At 40.5% G+C, this 17,275-nt stretch overlaps 1 protein-coding gene across 3 annotated transcripts in view; it reads left to right on the top strand.

Annotated features, from left to right (window-relative positions):
- Positions 1-17,275, top strand: part of PRKAR2B (protein kinase cAMP-dependent type II regulatory subunit beta) — a 91,210-nt gene that overhangs the window by 71,954 nt on the left and 1,981 nt on the right. For 2 of the 3 annotated variants that reach the window (XR_003611648.2, XM_028118960.2), the window contains exons 5-10: positions 3,385-3,491; positions 6,211-6,364; positions 10,780-10,881; positions 12,629-12,703; positions 14,992-15,057; positions 15,189-15,327. Coding sequence is in view for 2 of the 3 variants with exons in the window: in XM_028118960.2 (XP_027974761.1) it covers positions 3,385-3,491; positions 6,211-6,364; positions 10,780-10,881; positions 12,629-12,703; positions 14,992-15,057; positions 15,189-15,327 (643 nt within the window). In the remaining variant the exon portion in view is untranslated. Of the gene's footprint in view, positions 1-3,384; positions 3,492-6,210; positions 6,365-10,779; positions 10,882-12,628; positions 12,704-14,991; positions 15,058-15,188; positions 15,328-15,936; positions 15,995-17,275 lie in introns of all 3 variants that reach the window. The other variant, XM_028118971.2, reaches the window with a different exon arrangement.

Raw genomic sequence — 17,275 nt, 5'->3', positions numbered from 1 at the left:
TCTCCCTCACACCCCAGCTTCTCAGGAGCCACGTGTTTTGAGCATTCTCATGGGTATTTTTCCAGGGTTATGCTTTGTACAGAGCAGTATGTTGTTTTTTTTTAAATTTCAGTGGCAGCAAACTCTCCATGGTGTCCTGCCCCGTTCTTCTTTTTACTTAGCAATATATCTGTATTTGTAGAGGTTCTGTATTCTTTTTAAAAATTATTTGTGGGCGCCTGGGTGGCTCAGTCGTTAAGCGCCTGCCTTCAGCTCAGGTCATGATCCCAGGGTCCTGGGATCAAGGCCCGCATCGGGCTCCCTACTGAGCGGGGATTCTGCTTCTCCCTCTCCCACTCCCCCTGCTTGTGTTCCTGCTCTATCTCTCTCTGTCAAATAAATAAATAAAAATCTTTAAAAAATAAATAAAAAAATAAAAATTGTGTCTGGGAGGTGCCTGGGTGGCTCAGTTGGTTAAGCATCTGCTTTCAGCTCAGGTCATGGTCCCAGGGTCCTGGGATCGAGCCCCACATCGGGCTCCCTGCTGAGCAGGGAGCCTGCTTCTCCCTCCGCCTGCCGCTCCCTGTGCTTGTGTTCTCTCTCTCTGTCAAATAAAAAATAAAAAAGCTTTACAAAAATTATTTGTGTCAGTATGATTTTTGATTTTATAAAAGTTTAAATTGGTAACATTTATGTATTATAAAGCTAAACCAGGAAAACGCATTAACATTTTGCTGTTGTATCATTTATTAAATTCGTATATATAACCAAGGAGGGCCCACATCATCAAAATAATATTGCAAAAGAAGAGCAAAGTTGGAGGACTCACACTTGCCAATTTTAAAACTTTTGCTACAGGGGCACCTGGGTGGCTCAGACACTTAAGCATACCACTCTTGGTTTTAGCTCAGGTCATGATTTCAGGGTTGTGAGATCGAGCCCCATGCTCAACAGGGAGTCTGCTTGAGATTCTCTCCCTCTGCCCCTCTCCCCCTTTCTCTCTAAAATAAATAAATCTTAAAAAAAAAAAAAAAAACCTATACTGCAGAGCTCCAGGAATAAAAACAATGTGTTACTGGCCTGGGTAGACACATAGAATAGTGGAATAAAATTGAGCTCTAGAAACAAACCTATACATTTGATTTATACATTTGATTTGATATCCATTTGATTTTTGATGAGCGTGCCAAGACCATTCAATGGTGAAAGAATAGTCCCTTCAACAAATGGTGCTGGGACAACTGGATATCCCACACACACAGAAACCAAGCTGTGGTTTACGCTGTACACAAAAATTAACTGAAAATGGATCCAAGACCTAAATGTAAGCTCCCAAACTATAAAAACTCTTAGAAGAAAACACAAGGGTAAATCTTCATGACCTTGAATTTATTTAGCAGTGGATTCTTAGGTGGACTCCAAAGACAAGAATATGAAAAGAAAGAAATTGGACTTCATAAAAAATAAAAAAATTTGTGCATCAAAGGACATTATTGAAAAAAGTGAAAGACATTCTACCGAATGGGAGAAAATAGTTGCAAATCATATATATATAATGGCCAAATATCCAAAAATGTATAAAGAACTCTTATAACTCAATAACAAAATAACCCAACTTAAAATTAGGCAAAATACTTGAATAGACATTTCTCCAAAAAAGATATATAAATGACCAATAAACACATGCAAATATTCTCAACATAGCTAGTCATTAGGGAGATGCCAATCCCGAAACCACAATGAAATACCAGCCCAGCACTACTAGGGTGGGTATAATTTTTTTTTTAAGAAGGGAAAATAACAAGTGCTGGCGAGGATGTGGAGAAATTGAAACCCTAGTACTTTGCTCGTGGGAAAGAAAATGGTTTAGGCACTGTGGAAAACAGCTTGGCAGTTGCTCAAAAAGTTCTAGAATTACCATATGACTTAGTAGTTCCACTCCTTGGTATAAGCCAGAAGAATTGACATAAATATTCAAACAAATACTTGAATATGAATGTTCAGTAGCCCCACTATTCACAGTAGCCAAAAGCAAAACAATCCAAGTGTCCATTGACAGATGAATGGATAAACAAAATGTGGTATATTTACAGTGGAATATTATTCATCCGTAAAAGAGGAATAAAGTAGGATATATCCAGAACAAGGATGAACCTCGAAAACCTTATGCTGAGTGAAATAAGGCAGAAGCAACAGGACACGTTGTATGATTGCATTGTAGGAAATATCCAGATTAGGGGAATCCATAGAGATAGAAAACAGGTAGGTGTTGCCAGGGGCCAGTGAGGGGAGAATAGCGAAGTGACTGCTTAGTGGGCATAGGGCTTCTTTTTGGGGCAGTGCAAATGTTTGGAAACTAAGAAGTGGTGGTTGCACAACTTTTTGGCCACTGAATTGTTCACTTAACCATAGTTAATTTTATGAGAAATTTAACCTCACGGAAAAACTATATATAATTTATCTGAGCACCTTGGTTTCCATTAGTTTCAATATTTAATGGCTCAGATACACTTTGAGGAGGCAGTTAAATCAATGGTTTACAGAATCAATCACTGAAGCACTTCCACAAAGTCCCTGGGTTCCACAAAACCCAGTTTGAGAAACAGCCCTTTTGTCTGAGGGTCTTTGAATTGTTCCTGTAGTTGTTCTGAGGAAAGATTTCTTCACCTTCTAGTTTATTCTCACTAGCTGAAGTTTATCCTTAAGCCTTGTCAGCCACCCTTGAGCAGAATAAAAATTTCATGTAGTTTAGGTAGTTGAAGGACAGGTTTGACGTTTCTGGCTTCAGTGTTAATAAATCTGTCCTACGGAGGTAAATGGTTGCTTCTTGAAGAGAACTATAGTGGTAAAGAACAGTGATGACAAATTTGCCATAGTCAATTTTGGATTTGCCTATGTTGTTTTTCTGTTATGTGTTTTTGTTTTTGGTGCTAAAACCAAACAAGATTGGAGCCAGAATTTGAATTCACTAAGTATTTAGTTCTAGTGATGACTAAACACAGGGAAGTTTTAAAAACAGTCTTTAAAAGGCATTTGCAGTCGTTCTTTACGAACCTGGTCATTTTAGTTGCCAAGGTTCTATTTCATGTGTAAGGTATATGGTGTTTGGTGGTTTGTTTTTCAATATATTACAGTGGTGATCATTGTGCTGAAATATTCTGAAATAGCTAATTATAATTACTTTCAGGTACTGAAGATGAAAGGAAATACATAATCATCTCATTTGTTAGGTGGCGAGAACAACTGTGCTGTGTACTTTTTCTTTTTTTGACAAGATTTAATGGCAGTGATGATATTTCTGTTTCTTCGAGCTGGTTCACAGAAATATAAAGCCAATTACGGTTAGTTAAAGGAAGATATTGTAGACAAACATAAGGATTGTATCTTTTCTTTTTAAAAAAATAGGAGCAGATGTCTCAAGTGTTAGATGCCATGTTTGAAAAACTGGTCAAAGAAGGGGAGCATGTAATTGATCAAGGTGATGATGGTGACAACTTCTACGTGATTGATAGGTAAGTTTTGCGTAACCTCACTGCTGAAATGTAATGACCCTTCTGTATAAATTCTCAGCGGTTCTTATAACAACTGGCAAATTAATATTTGATAGTTGCTGTTACCTCTTTAATATTCGATAGTGGCTGTTACCTCTTTGTTCTTGTTACTCCATAATATGCCCTGGAAGCCTGCTGTGAATATGTGTGGTGAAACCACATTAGATCATGAAAAGAGGCCTAGTTTATAGAAGAATGGATGGTTTGGGTTAGTTAAATCTATAAATCTCAGTCATTTACTGTGAGCTGCTTCACTTACTAACTTTGGCTTGAGAGGATGCCTGTTACACTTAGGAGGGAGGCAGAGCACAGCATCTGGGGTGTTGAATCATATAACTCAATCTGTTCTTTTTTTATTAACGATAAAGTAAAACATGCACATGGTAGAGAGGGTAGTTTATGTTCTTTCCAGAAATTGTTTTTGCATTCTTGTGCATTAAAAACATAGAGAAGTTATTTTAAAACACCGTAGAGAGATTATTTTATTTAAATGAGAAGGTGGGCATTCATATTGAAAATGTAATTTCAGAAAACATCTTCACTTTGTCAAAGAAGAGCGTGCTTTAAGCAGTAATTAGGTAAGAGCCCTAACTGTACTTGGGGGAGCAGTGTGAACGGAGGCTATATTTCCTCACTTTGGTAAAGTGATGCTGAACTGCCCCTCCCGTTTTGGGAGCCACACAGGTCATCTCTCAGCCTGGCCGGATTCATTGGGTTGCATTTGCTTCTCTGGGTAGAGTTGTGCTCAGCTCATAGCCTTGTGGAAAATCACACCCCATCTGTCTGCACAGCCTCATTTCTTGACTTGGCTCTGTGGTTGGCATCTCTCCTATATCAGCAGTCATGCACGCTCTCCACGTGGAGGGCTCTCACCGACTCCTCCATTTCCTTGTCTTAATGCCGTGGTGACCTGTAGAGCCATTGTCGAGGGCTGGGCTGGGGTGAGCTCTCTGATTTTAGAACAGACCCATTTATTTCATGTATAAATTAAAGTCTTGATTTTTGTATCCTTAACAGCTTTCATCAGTGAAACACCTCAGAAATTCACTCAGCTGTTACACTGTATTTAACTGTAGGGTATATGGCAAACCGAAATACGGTTAAAAACTCCATTACATTTCCTGGTTCACTTAGATCCTAATCAGCCACTTGACAGATGAAAACTCCCAGGCTCACAGAAGTGACAGGAGTCGGTGAAGGTCAGCCAGCTCGGCATCCGGTCTCTTGGCCACTGTTCGTGGTCTTTCTGTGGCTCCACTCTGCCCCACGCTTCACGTTATCGGAGAGAAATGTGTATGAGAAGGTGGTACAGGCTTTAAGACCATGTGCTGGCAGCTGGACTGGAGGCTCATTTTACTTCTCATCAGCACATTTGTTGTGTACTTTATTCTGTTCAAAGTAGAAAATGTATAAAATGGTTTTGGTGCTAAAGTGTAAATAGTGTTAATAGAAGAATTATTCTGTACTTGAAAAATAGTCATGAAACCCATTCTAGAAGGTATCCTTGAAAAGCCCTTCTATCCATGAACATCAAGCCATTTATTCTCTTATTTGTTAATGTTTGTGTAGTATCTTGTTTTTTGCTTTTGTTTTATCTTTACCATTCATAATCCTTTCCTAATCTTAAAAGCTCTCCCTTTTTTGTCTTTGTTAGGGGTTTAGCCAACAGAATAAAGCCAAAGAATTTCTGCTGTCTGTGCTCCCAGGTGTTTCAGAAAGACTTGAAGCCGTGTTCTCTGATAAAACACAGTGTATGGGAAGAGTGTCGTCTGCAGGAAGAATGTAGTTCTGTAGATACAGGGTCTGTGAAATGTGTAGGACAGCGCCAGGCAGACGGAGGGCTGCTTGCTTAGAACATGAACCCAAATAAAAGATAAGCACAAAATAAAAAGACCTTCAAAAAGACCAGGATCAGATATTCAGTCTGAATTTCTACTACATTTTGCTCTAGCTTGGGGGTCAGTCTGCAGTAAAGCCTCAGATGATGTAAAGAGCCACAGTAAACTCTTTAGGCTTTGAGGCCATGTGGTCTCAGCTGCTTGGCTCTGCTGCTGTGGTACATACAGATGAGCCATCAAGAAGGTGCAGGCAAACCTGTGTGTTTGTGTTCTGGTAAAACTTTATTCATGAAAGCAGGCAGCCAGTCCGGGGGCCTTGCTCTGCTGGCCCCTTCCTTAGATGATACAAGAGCCTTGTAAGTGCTGTATAGTAGGGCTGACCAAATTGTTAGAGCTCTGTTCTTTTAAAAAAAAGTTATCTTCTTCTGATTTCAAGAGTAATACATGTTCTCTTTAGACACAAAAACTAAAACATCCTTCACTGTTCTTACACTCAGAGATGATTGCAGTCAGCTGCTTCAGAAGGATGTCTGTGCATATTCTGTTCGGTTGGAGTCTCATTTTATCATTTATTTTATTAGAAACTTTTATCGTTCGGTCTCATTTTCCCCCAGCAGGCACATGTCTGGTCCCTACTGCAGTCTAGCTGATGGTGTCTTCCCGCTTGTCTGGCACGGATGTTTTCTCTGGCACATATCAACGTCCTTTTACTACTTGTCATCAGAGAACGGGAAGCTGGAAAGGCGATTTCATCGCACACGGCTCTTCTCCGAAATGATGTTCTATTGTCATGAGATTTGACTTGAGTTACTTTTATCTCTTCTTTTTCATCTGTCCAACAGAGGAACATTTGATATCTATGTGAAATGCGATGGTGTCGGAAGGTGTGTGGGGAATTACGATAACCGCGGGAGTTTCGGTGAACTGGCCTTAATGTACAATACGCCCAGAGCAGCTACAATCACTGCTACCTCTCCTGGTGCTCTGTGGGGTTTGGTGAGTGAGAGATTTATTTCACCCGAGTGTTATTTATGAAAACTGTTATGATGAAAGCCAGGCAGGTAGAGTCTTTTGGTTCTGATAGGTGGATTTCTTTGCGATCCTCCTTGGTCACTGGGGTATTTATTAAGCAGCCACTGGGTGCTGCACTTCTGGGCGCTGGATTAAATCTTCATGTTCTTTCCCAGTGAAGTCAGGAGCTTAACCTACTGGTCCTGGGAAAGAGACTCAGATCCGAAATGCTCCTCTTTTACCCACCGTTAAAAACCAGCCACCCAGACAAATGAACAAGGCCTCCAGCGCTGTTTTTTCCGGTAGCTTTCTGGGGTATGACATGATCTGTGCTTCCCCAGGTGTGGTCCCCGGACCAGGAGAACCTATGTCACCTGGGCACTTTGCTGGAAATGCAAATTCTGGCCCCGCCCCCTTACTGATTTGGGTCCCCCGAATCAGAAGCTCTTGAGATGGGGCACAGTGATCTGTGCTTGAGCAAACCCACCACGTGACTCGGATGCATGCTAGCTAGAGTTTGAGAAGCCTCCATAAACAGGTTCTCTTGGTGTGCTTTAAAGTGGTAACAGCTTTGCCTCGAAAAGCAGCTGGGTAGCATCAAAATACCTGATGCCTCTGTTTCTCACCTGGACACACATCAGAATTACTTGAAGGTGGGGGAGGGGGGTGGAAATGTTAAAAAAAATTCCTCTTGCTGAGGCTCCACCACAGACCAATTTAATCAGACCCTGCCGGGGTGGGACCTGGGCTTTTAAAATAAATTTGTTAATGGTGATATTTCTGTAAGACTTAAAAGTTGGTTTGAGGTGAGGTGGGAAGGGAGATTCTTTTCATACGTGATATCAGGATGCAGAGTAGCTGATTCTAGGAGGTCTCCGATGTGCTTACGGATTACCTGGGAATATAGTTAAAATGCAGATCCTGATTCACTGGATCTGGAATGAGGCATATGATTTTGCATTTCTCATAAGCTCCCAGGAGACCCCAGTGCTGTTCTGCCCAGAGCACACTTTAAGCAATGCTGATTTTAGGACATGTTTGCAGTGCTTGTATTTTCTTTTTAAATTGTTGAAAACGGCCCACTCTCTAGTTTTGACATGTATTTATTAGATTAGTTCTCTCAAAAATCCTTTTGTGGAAGGAGAAGAGATTGAGAGAATAGGATGTCTGTTTGCAGTCCGGCTCCCAAGGACCGTATGTAGCTTTACATAAGTAACCCGTTACTCCCTGTCGACTCAGCCATTTAACTCTGAAGTCGGTTCCGCTGATAAAAATCCTTTGCTCAGAGAAACCATACATACTGCACATTTCTTCTTATTAGAATCAGGCAGTTACTGTTGCCGTGGTAAAAATGTGATGAGTCACTTTTAAGTTGTACAAGAAAATTTGAAATTGTTTCACACGAGAAGAAACCCGTCGTGGTCTGGCGTGTTTTAAGGACTGTTAAAGATTTGAATACCCAAAGCCAGCAAAGTAGAAACCCCAAACCAGACTGGGCTAGGTCCATAGGACCTGTTTGCCAGTTATCAGAGTGGTTGGCTCCTTCTGGAGTCCTCTGTGACCTGTTCCATTAAGGAAGGGATCCGCTGAAAGTTCGGTCATTCGAATGAGGTTGCCAGCCAGGGTCAGAGGGGTGCGCGGTCCGGAAGCCGCCTCCCGCACATCTTGGAACAAGATCACACGTGTAGCAGGCTGGCCCCTCTGAGTACTCATAATTTGCAGCCCTGGCAGAAACCTTAAACTGGGTACCAAGGCCCAGCATTTCCCAGTGTGTGTGATACTTAAGCCATCAAGAAGGATTTAGCATTTTCAGAGATTTTTACTTATCTGTGCATGTTATTCAGGTGGGCAGTTTGTGATGATCATCACCTTGGGGTATGTGCCTAAGTGCAGGAACTTTTTAAAAATTAGAATTAACCTATCACTTAATCCTTCAAATATATTTTTTAAGAGCCACTTACTGAACTGTCCCCTTTCCAGGGAAAGTCGAGTAGAAAAGATGTTTTTCTTTTAAGTCCAGCACATTGGAGCTCTGTCATATAAATGCAGGTAGAAAGATAAGCAGATCCCAAGAGAAAAGTCCTTTGTTAGACTAGTCTAACTTTGTAAATAGTACTTGGTCACTGTTAGCCTTAAGGGTTAACTGATGTGCGTGAACCTGCCGATGATTCAGGGCAATTATTGAAATGACTAGGATGAAAACATTTGAAATGGGACTTTGTGGATTTTAATTATATGTCACAGTGGGTGTGAAGAGGTGGGCCACTAACAGTTTTTCCCAAGACAAATACCTCATTGTGGTTAATTTTTAATCACTAAACTATTTCTCGTCGTCTCTGTTTTGCAATAAACTCTGTCCATAAAGTGGTGTTGCAGCCGGTGCCCAAACCTGATTATAGATCAGAATCACTTGGGGAGCTTTTATGACCTATAGGTTAGTGAGCCCTACACGCAGACATTGTTCGAGTCATTGAAGTATGGGGTCTGAGAACAGTTTTTTTAATGCTATAGCTGATTCTGATGCAGACCCAAGCTTGGAAATTATTTCAATAATTTTACTAATTATCTTGCGCATTTTTCTCTTTTAAAAAAGTTATTAGGATTACAACTCCAAATTACAGCCCTTGTCAAATTGTAATAAACTAAATTGGGGAACAGGATGTTTGCTTTCCTAGAGACTTACATCCACGCTGGCATTTTCCTCCATCCCGCCAGTTCAGCTAAATTCAGCCTCACTGTGTCGGACAGTAATTTAATAATTAATGAACATATCGCAGTTTTATTGGATATTAAAGTGGTGTAATTGTTGATCAGTATATGACAAACCAATGTAATTCTGGGGGCTCTTAACTAAGAACCATTATAAATAATACCTTACCGGGATTTTTTCAAAATAAAGTTTGTAGGAAAACAATTTTTTGAGCTGTTATCTTTAAAATTTTCCCGAGTTTCCTAATTGAGTTCTGTATCTTTGAGGTTAAGTAGTATAAACAGGAATGTTGGAGAACCCTGAGAATGATAAACACTGGCATTTGACTCTGATATTCAAGAAAGCTGTAGTTCCTCTATGCACATTTAAAAAAAAAAAAAACTGACATAATGTGGATGTGACAACCTAGCGTACATAAGTTTTTCAAGAGCTCATTATAATTGCTTTATGATTAAAAAATTCAAGTGTTTTTCATGCATTTTTTTTCCTGCAACCCACATTTAGATGTCCATTTGGAAAGATCACAACCAGTATATTTACCAGTATATTACTGTGTTTATTTATGTGTCTTTGTGTATAACTGAAATAAATAACTAAACAACACTTTACTAAAAGGTGTGCATGCTGAGATTTTCCATTCTTTATTTTTTACAAAAATGCTGGTCATGGGTGAAGGGGGTCAAAAGGTACCAACTTCTAGTTATAAAATAAATAAGACCTGTGATGTCCTGTCCACCACGGCCACTGTAGTTCATGCTATATTTGAAAGTTGCTAAGAGCGTAGATCTTAAAAGTTCTCACCACTAGAAAAAAAGAATTTGTAACTATGTATGGTGATGAGTGTTAACCAGACTTATTGTGGTGATCATTTCTCAATATATATGAATGCCAAATATATTGTACACCCGAAACTAATATAATGTTATAGGTCCATAATAACTCAGTTTAAAAAAATGCTGGTCATGGTCCGCTGACTTGATTTTGGATATCCTGGGGATGTCATCCACAGTAAAAGAACTTGTGTTAGCCCGAACTCAAGAGACACGGAGTGCAGTGGTGGCTTCCAGGGGCCGAGGGTGGGAGAGATGGGGAGATGGTGGTCAGAGGGTGGAAACTTCCAGTTACAAGGTGAATGAGTTCTGGGGATTGAATGAACAGCATGGTAATTATCATTAACATTGTACACTTGAAAGTTGCAAAGGGAGTCTCAAATGTTCTCCTTACAAAAAAGAAAGGGTAATTATGTGAGGTGATACCAGTATTAACTAATCCTTATATGTAAGTGTATCAAAGCAACGTTGTATACCTTAAACTTTTACACAATGTTATAGATCAGTTAAATGTTAATAAAGCTGGAGGAAAACAAAGACAGGGCTAGTGCTTTCTTAATGGTGCAATAGCACCACCTTGTGGGTTTATCCCAGTTACATGTTGGCCAGTTCTTCCGAATAAAAGGAAATAGTTTCCTTTTTAAAAAAAAAATGAAAGTAATATTTTATGTGGGTCTATATTTTATGCCTGAAGAAATAAAAAAAACCTGAAAAAAGTATAATAACATTAAACTTTTATTTCAAAATCTTCAGTTATTGTTTGTTCCTTATTGGGACTAAAATGAAACTATCTCTTCAAACTTTTTTTCCTAATAAAATCTATCTCTTAACTGTCTTTGTATCTGCTATTCTGCCTTTAGGACAGGGTAACCTTCAGGAGAATAATTGTAAAAAATAATGCCAAAAAGAGAAAAATGTATGAAAGCTTTATCGAGTCACTGCCATTCCTTAAATCGTTGGAAGTAAGTATATGTTTATGCTTTTGTTTTATTTTGCTTTAAAAGTTGTTCTGTTTGGAACATTTAGTTCTGGAGGAAAGTTTCTCTGAATATTTTTATTTGAAAAGATTACATGATGGTGTTTGTATAACATGGTATTTCTTTCACTACCTGTAGCTGCAGATGTTTTGTTTTGCTTTGTTTTACAAGTAATAGACTCCTGTGAGTGTCTAGAACAGATTTATATGTGGTCTTTATCTAAAAGCAGACTTCATGGATATTTACCCAAAGAATACAAAAATAGTAATTCAAAGGGATACACATGTCCCGATGTTTATAGCAGCATTATTTACCACAACCAAATTATGGCAATAGCCCACATGTCCGTCAACTGATGAATGGATGAAGAGGAGGTGTATATACATATATATATATACACACACACACATACACACAATGGAATATTACTCAACCATAAGAGAGAATGAAATCTTGCCATTTATGACAGACGGAGCTGGAGAGTGTAATGCTAAGGGAGAAATAAGTCAGTCAGAGAAAGACAAATACCCTATGATTTCACTCGTAATTGAAGAAACAAAACAGATGAGCAGAGGGAAAGTAAAGAGAGACGAAGCAAGAAACAGACTCAACTCTAGAGAACACACTGATCGTCACGGGGCGGGGAGGGGGTGGGGGGTGGGGAAATAGGGGATGAGGAGTAAGGAGGGCCGGGGGACTTGGTGTGATGAGCACCGGGTGTTGTATGGAGGTAACGGATCCCTATATCGTCTGCCTGAAAACTAATATGATACTGTATGTTAACTGACTGGGATTTAAGTAAAAACTTAAAAGATGTAAAAGCAGACTGAGGTAATGATAGAAATGTGGGCAGTAACTAGTTACACCTTTACAGGGAGAGCTTGTCGAAACACGGCATGTCTTTTCCTTCCCAGTCAACCTTGCTGTTTACCCCTCTGCTCCTTTCCTCTTCAGACTGGCATTCCAGGGTCTCTTTTGTTTTCAGGCTATGCTTACTCACTTGGCGAACTTGTCAAATGCCCTGGCTTTAAACACTGCTTATACATTGATGCCTCCTAAAATGGCCATTACCAGGCCAGGTCCCTCTGTCAAATGGCAGACGCATTTATCCAATTGCATGGTGGACATTTGCGCTCACAGGTCTAACCGGCATCTCAAACCTAGCGCGTCCCAGCTCTCCTCCTCCCCTGCCTTCCCCACCTTCCTGTGTCTGGGCCACAAGCCTCAGGATTAGCACTGATTCATCTCCTGAAATTTCTCTCTGTTGGGTTGTCGGTACACGCCTGGTGGAGGTTTTGGCCACGTTACAGAACGCGTCTGAGGCAGCTGATCGTGTCTCGCGGCATCTCTTTTAACATGAAAGATCAGGGGCTGGACATGCACGTGCCTTCAGAGTTAGGCAGGTGTAACGTAAGGGAGCAGAGGAAGCCAGGGTGGGGTGTCAGCTAGACTCGGCGCCAGCGCCAGAGCGGTCGCCGAACCCCAGCCCGTTGTTGCTGTGTGCCATTTGTGTGGGCTGGGGGTTGCTGAGGCTCCTGATTGTTCATGAGAAGCTGAGAATTCAGGTGCACCTGAGGGAAATCTATTTTAAAATGCTGGCACTTAATACAACACACACACAAAACCATGTGCTCTATTTATTTGGCCTCTAGGCTACCAATTTTTAACTTCTGAAACAGAAGTTTAGTCTGTTTAGTTTAGTCTGTTTAATCATATCTTTTTTTCACTGAAGGTTTCTGAACGCCTGAAAGTGGTGGATGTGATAGGCACCAAAGTATACAACGATGGAGAACAAATCATTGCTCAGGTATAGTGCTTTTTAGGTAATTCAGCTTAGGGTTATATTCCAAAAGGTTCTTCCATGAGGCCGATCTTGATAAATTTTTCATTTGTGTCTGTAATTAGCATGTAGTGGTGGATTAAATGAATATTACTTCTACCAAATGACCTCTTAAAAGTGGTTTGATTTACAGCCATTAAGCTATTTGAATATTTTTATTTATATAATTAGCTCCTGATGAATATGTATTAAATCATCAGATGGATTTCTGGATAATTTTCTACTTGTACATGACATGAAATTTAAACGTATCTACAATAAGATGTCATTGACAATCAGAAAAAACAGGTGAGTGCATTCCTTGAGATAACATGGACCCAGAAGTTGCGCCGGGAGTTCTGCAGTTTTGCCTTTCAGGAGGCAGCTTCCTGGGGCTGCTTCCTGATAAAATTAATCAAGAACGGAACACACTGTACCGTGTACTGTATCAGCTTCCAGGCACGCAATGGGGGCTGATGTGCTGTTTCACCCCTGATGCTTCTCTGAGATCCCAGTTGGAACGGGTAGGAATACACACCTTGGTTACGACAGAACTGCCAAGAAGTAGGATTTATGAAGACAGTCGGAGTTCACAGATAAAGCAGATGGATGATAGGGCCCATATTTCTTAGTTACAGTTCTAAGCCCTGGGCAAATGATTTAAACAGATTTTAAGGTTCTCTGATTTTTGTATCACAACATTTATGCTGTATTATAATTTTAATCTAAAAGTATTGTCTTTTCTTTTGATATATGTGGAATAAGATGTAAGGTCTGTGAGCCTAAGGCAAGAATAATTGTTAGAAGGCAGACACACAAGTAAATCACAAGTCTCTCTCTCCTGTACACACATGTGCACACACAGATTATAGTCAGGGGTTGGAAGGAAGTGGAGTCAAATTAGAGAACAAGGCTGAGGTTCTACTATGGAAGTTGAAAAATAACCAACCACAGAGCACTTTTGACATGATTCTTTTTAGCCTTTTATTTTGAAATAATTACAGATGCATGGTAAATTGCAGTGATCATACAGAGGTCCCATGCCCTTCTCCCACTTTCTCCCGTTACCCCTGGTGTCATTGCATTATACACCATCATACCTACGATCCGACACTGGCACAACCCACAGACCCTGGTGTTGTCACTTCTACGTGCATTTAGAGCACGGTTTAAAAACAAAATTATCAGGTGCCTGGCTCACTTGGTTGGTAGAACACGTGACTCTTGATCTCAGGGTTATGAGTTCGAGCCCCACAGTGGGCATAGAGATTATTTAAAAATAAAATCTGAAAAGACAATTACACAGCAGTCAACAGACGTATCATGATTTTAAACACTTGAAAATTTAACAGGAAGCTTTTATGATACAAAATAAGAGAAAGGAGATTATATGTATTAATCTTAGGGTTTATTGAAAGTATTTTTAGGTATTGTCTTTTAAGCATTTATAAATATCTGTTACATAAATCTAGACTCCACATTTTGGTGATGTATTCTGATACTGTGTTTCTTGGATTGTATGTACTAAAGAGTTTTAAAATTCCCAAGTTTCTCTAGAATCACTTTGAGAGGCTCAGAAAAGTCAGTATTTGATGTCATCCGTACTGCACTATTTAATTCAGGAGGCTTCATTGGAAATCAAGGCAGAGTTCACCCGAAAACAAAAAGAAGGGAAATCAGGGATGTAGTTAGAAATGGCAACACTTTCAGGAGCCTTTTTGAGGCCCCGAGGTGGAGTGGAGCATCAGTACAAATGTCACGGTCAGGGCCCCCATGAATTGCCTCCTGATAGGTCTGGTGGTTTTCTCCTCAAGTTTCTCCTCTTCGGGCCACCATGCTGATGCTTATCAGAGGATGAGACAGGGTGCGCATCTGAGCGCTTCTCGGGGAGCACGGGATTGGCTGGTGGAGCAGGAGGTGCTGGGACACAGCCCTGCCATCTCTGACTGTGGACATTGTCATACAGGCTGGAATTGGGGCCAAATTCTTACCTCCATATTTGCTGTATCTCCTTGGCTAGTTTAGCAAGAAGTACCGCGGGAGAGAGTTTATTATTTCAGGTAATTTTACAAATGAGCTCCTTACTCTAGAATTGTTGATCACGGCCTCTCAGTGTAGACGGTGAGATAGTGTGTTCCTCTGGGCCCTGGCTTTTCGGGCAGATCATCCGTACAACGGAGCTGGGTTGATCTCAGGGCTACGAGAGGCAAAAAGGATTGCTGTCAGTGAAATCTGCATTCCCCCCGCCCCCCGCTGTTTTTGTTTCCTTCTTACAGGGAGATTTGGCGGATTCTTTTTTCATCGTAGAATCGGGTGAAGTGAAAATCACTATGAAAAGGAAGGTGAGTGTTGGCAAGTCCTTAAAAATCCATGTTAGCCATAGAGCAACAGGCTTCCTTTCTGATGCTCACCCTCAGGTTAACGGAGTCTTCGTGAGGGGAGTCAAGGCTCACACCCTTCCTTACCTTGTCAGGGTAAATCAGAAGTGGAAGAGAATGGCGCCGTGGAAATCGCTCGGTGTTCTCGGGGACAGTACTTTGGAGAGCTGGCTCTGGTCACTAACAAACCTCGGGCAGCTTCCGCACACGCCATCGGGACTGTCAAATGTTTAGGTAGGAGTCACAGTGCCTCTCCTGCTTGCAGTTGGGATGCCTGCATTCCATGTGTTCATGGGGCTGTACCGATGATTGCACTGGGTCCCAAATTTTATGGTCCCCACAAATGAGAACAAGGTCAAGATTCATGGCATTGTAGAATCCGTTTGTGGGAGCCCGTTTTTTCTCATACCTATTTTGTTCTTCCGTATGGGCGTGAGAGAACATCTTGTTTTAGTAAAGAATTCGGAGTATGGAGTTTTAGGTCTCATCGCTCAAGTAAAGTTTGTGTTCCCCAAAGAAAAGCCAGCCAGAACAGTATTTTTATAGCGTTCATCAAGGTCTGTGGGCAAAGCCTGAAGGTCTGTGTGAACGCTTCCTCCTCCTAGTCCTACGGAAAGGAGGGTCGGGTTCATCCAATGCAGGACGGTTTTCTTTGCTGTCCAGCTGTTAATGGTGCAGCATCACAAGTGCCACGTTCAGCTGGAACACCTCTATGTGCATCTGAGACCTGACCTAGGAGAAAGAACCCGCTTGCATAGTGAGAAGTGAAACCCAGGAGGAGTCCATGTAGAGGACCCTGTAAGAAAATTGATTCCGCAGTAATTAGCCACTCTGTGTTCTCAGACCTGCAGGCATCTTCAGAATTCACTTCTTAGAGAAGTCGCTTTTTAAAAGGCTTTCAGTATGTATGATATTAATCAAGTGTTACACGTGGATGAAAGAGAAGGTAGGTAGAAACTGACAGGTAATTTTCCTGAGTACAGACAGGAAGGAGGAAGAGTAAAGGTGAAGTGAGTGAAACCGCGTTAATTTTTTTCTATAACAAACTTATTCACATTAAAGAAAATCTGAGAAATACAGAAAAGGGTAGGAAAAACTCAGTCACCCATACCACCACCACCACTACCCTGTGATCCTGTTCTAATTCCTTCTCATCTTTTTCTATTTGCATGGGTTTTCTGTTTTAAAGTTTTGTCAACTGCTTTTTTTTTCATTCACTGTAGCTTTGTAGGCACTTGCTCATTTTATTTATCATTTAATCAAATTGTAACATATGAGGTAAACATACGCATTATAAGTTATTCAGTCATTTCCCACTGGCAAATATTTTGGGGGTTGGGGCTCCATATTTTGGGGGTGGGGGAGAGGTTTTGGGTCTGTGTGCATGTACTCTTTTCCCATATATAGGATTTTTCCTTAGCAGTGTTCTCAGGAGTACGCTTTCTTTCTATGGTGTTCGAGGTATACTGCCAGCTCTTTTGGTCTGTCCTAATTTACATGCTACCAGCAATACGAGAACGTCCACTGCCTCTATTCTTGTGAACATTGTCTTTTGCACCTTTGCAAATTTGAGAGGCAAAAAAACCATTTTTTTTTTAATTTGGATTTCTGTGGTAGAGAGTGTGTTATTTTCCACGTGTATATTACAAATTGAGTTCTTAAAAATGCAGGAGACAGGCAGAGAAAGTGACAAACCCCATATATTTAGAAGTGGACAAAAGCATTTTGGCCACCATGTTGAATTGACTAGCAATAGGATAAACGAGTAAACATTACAAAACGTAACCCTGGGTCTTTACAGCACAGCATTTTAAACCCTGAGAAGGGAAAACAGTAGAGGAAAAAATCCCTTGCCACCTTTAAGGAGTTCATATTATTGAAGTGGTGACATCAAAACTAATTTATTTTAAAATTCCAAGGCCTTGCCGTAACAGCCCTTCATTTTTTTCTTACTATAGACCAGGAGCCTCCCACCTGACCTAGCATTGCGCAATCAGATTATCAAGGGAACGCTGGCTGTTTACTTTCTGAGATGGATCATTTTTATCCTTATGCCCTTTTCTTGCATTTGATAAATATCTAAAAATACCATTGCATTATTGACACCTGCAGAATGGGCATCGTAAATGACTTTGGAATTTTTCAGATTTGCAAAGAATGTTAAATTTGTTTTTCTTTTATT

This window comes from Eumetopias jubatus, unplaced genomic scaffold (assembly GCF_037043125.1).
Source record: "Eumetopias jubatus isolate StellerSeaLion01/CBP00866 unplaced genomic scaffold, mEumJub1_p1.0 scaffold_14, whole genome shotgun sequence".
Lineage (NCBI taxonomy): Eukaryota > Metazoa > Chordata > Mammalia > Carnivora > Otariidae > Eumetopias > Eumetopias jubatus.
Note: the sequence above shows the minus strand (reverse complement) of the source record. Positions and strands in the feature narration are given on the sequence as shown.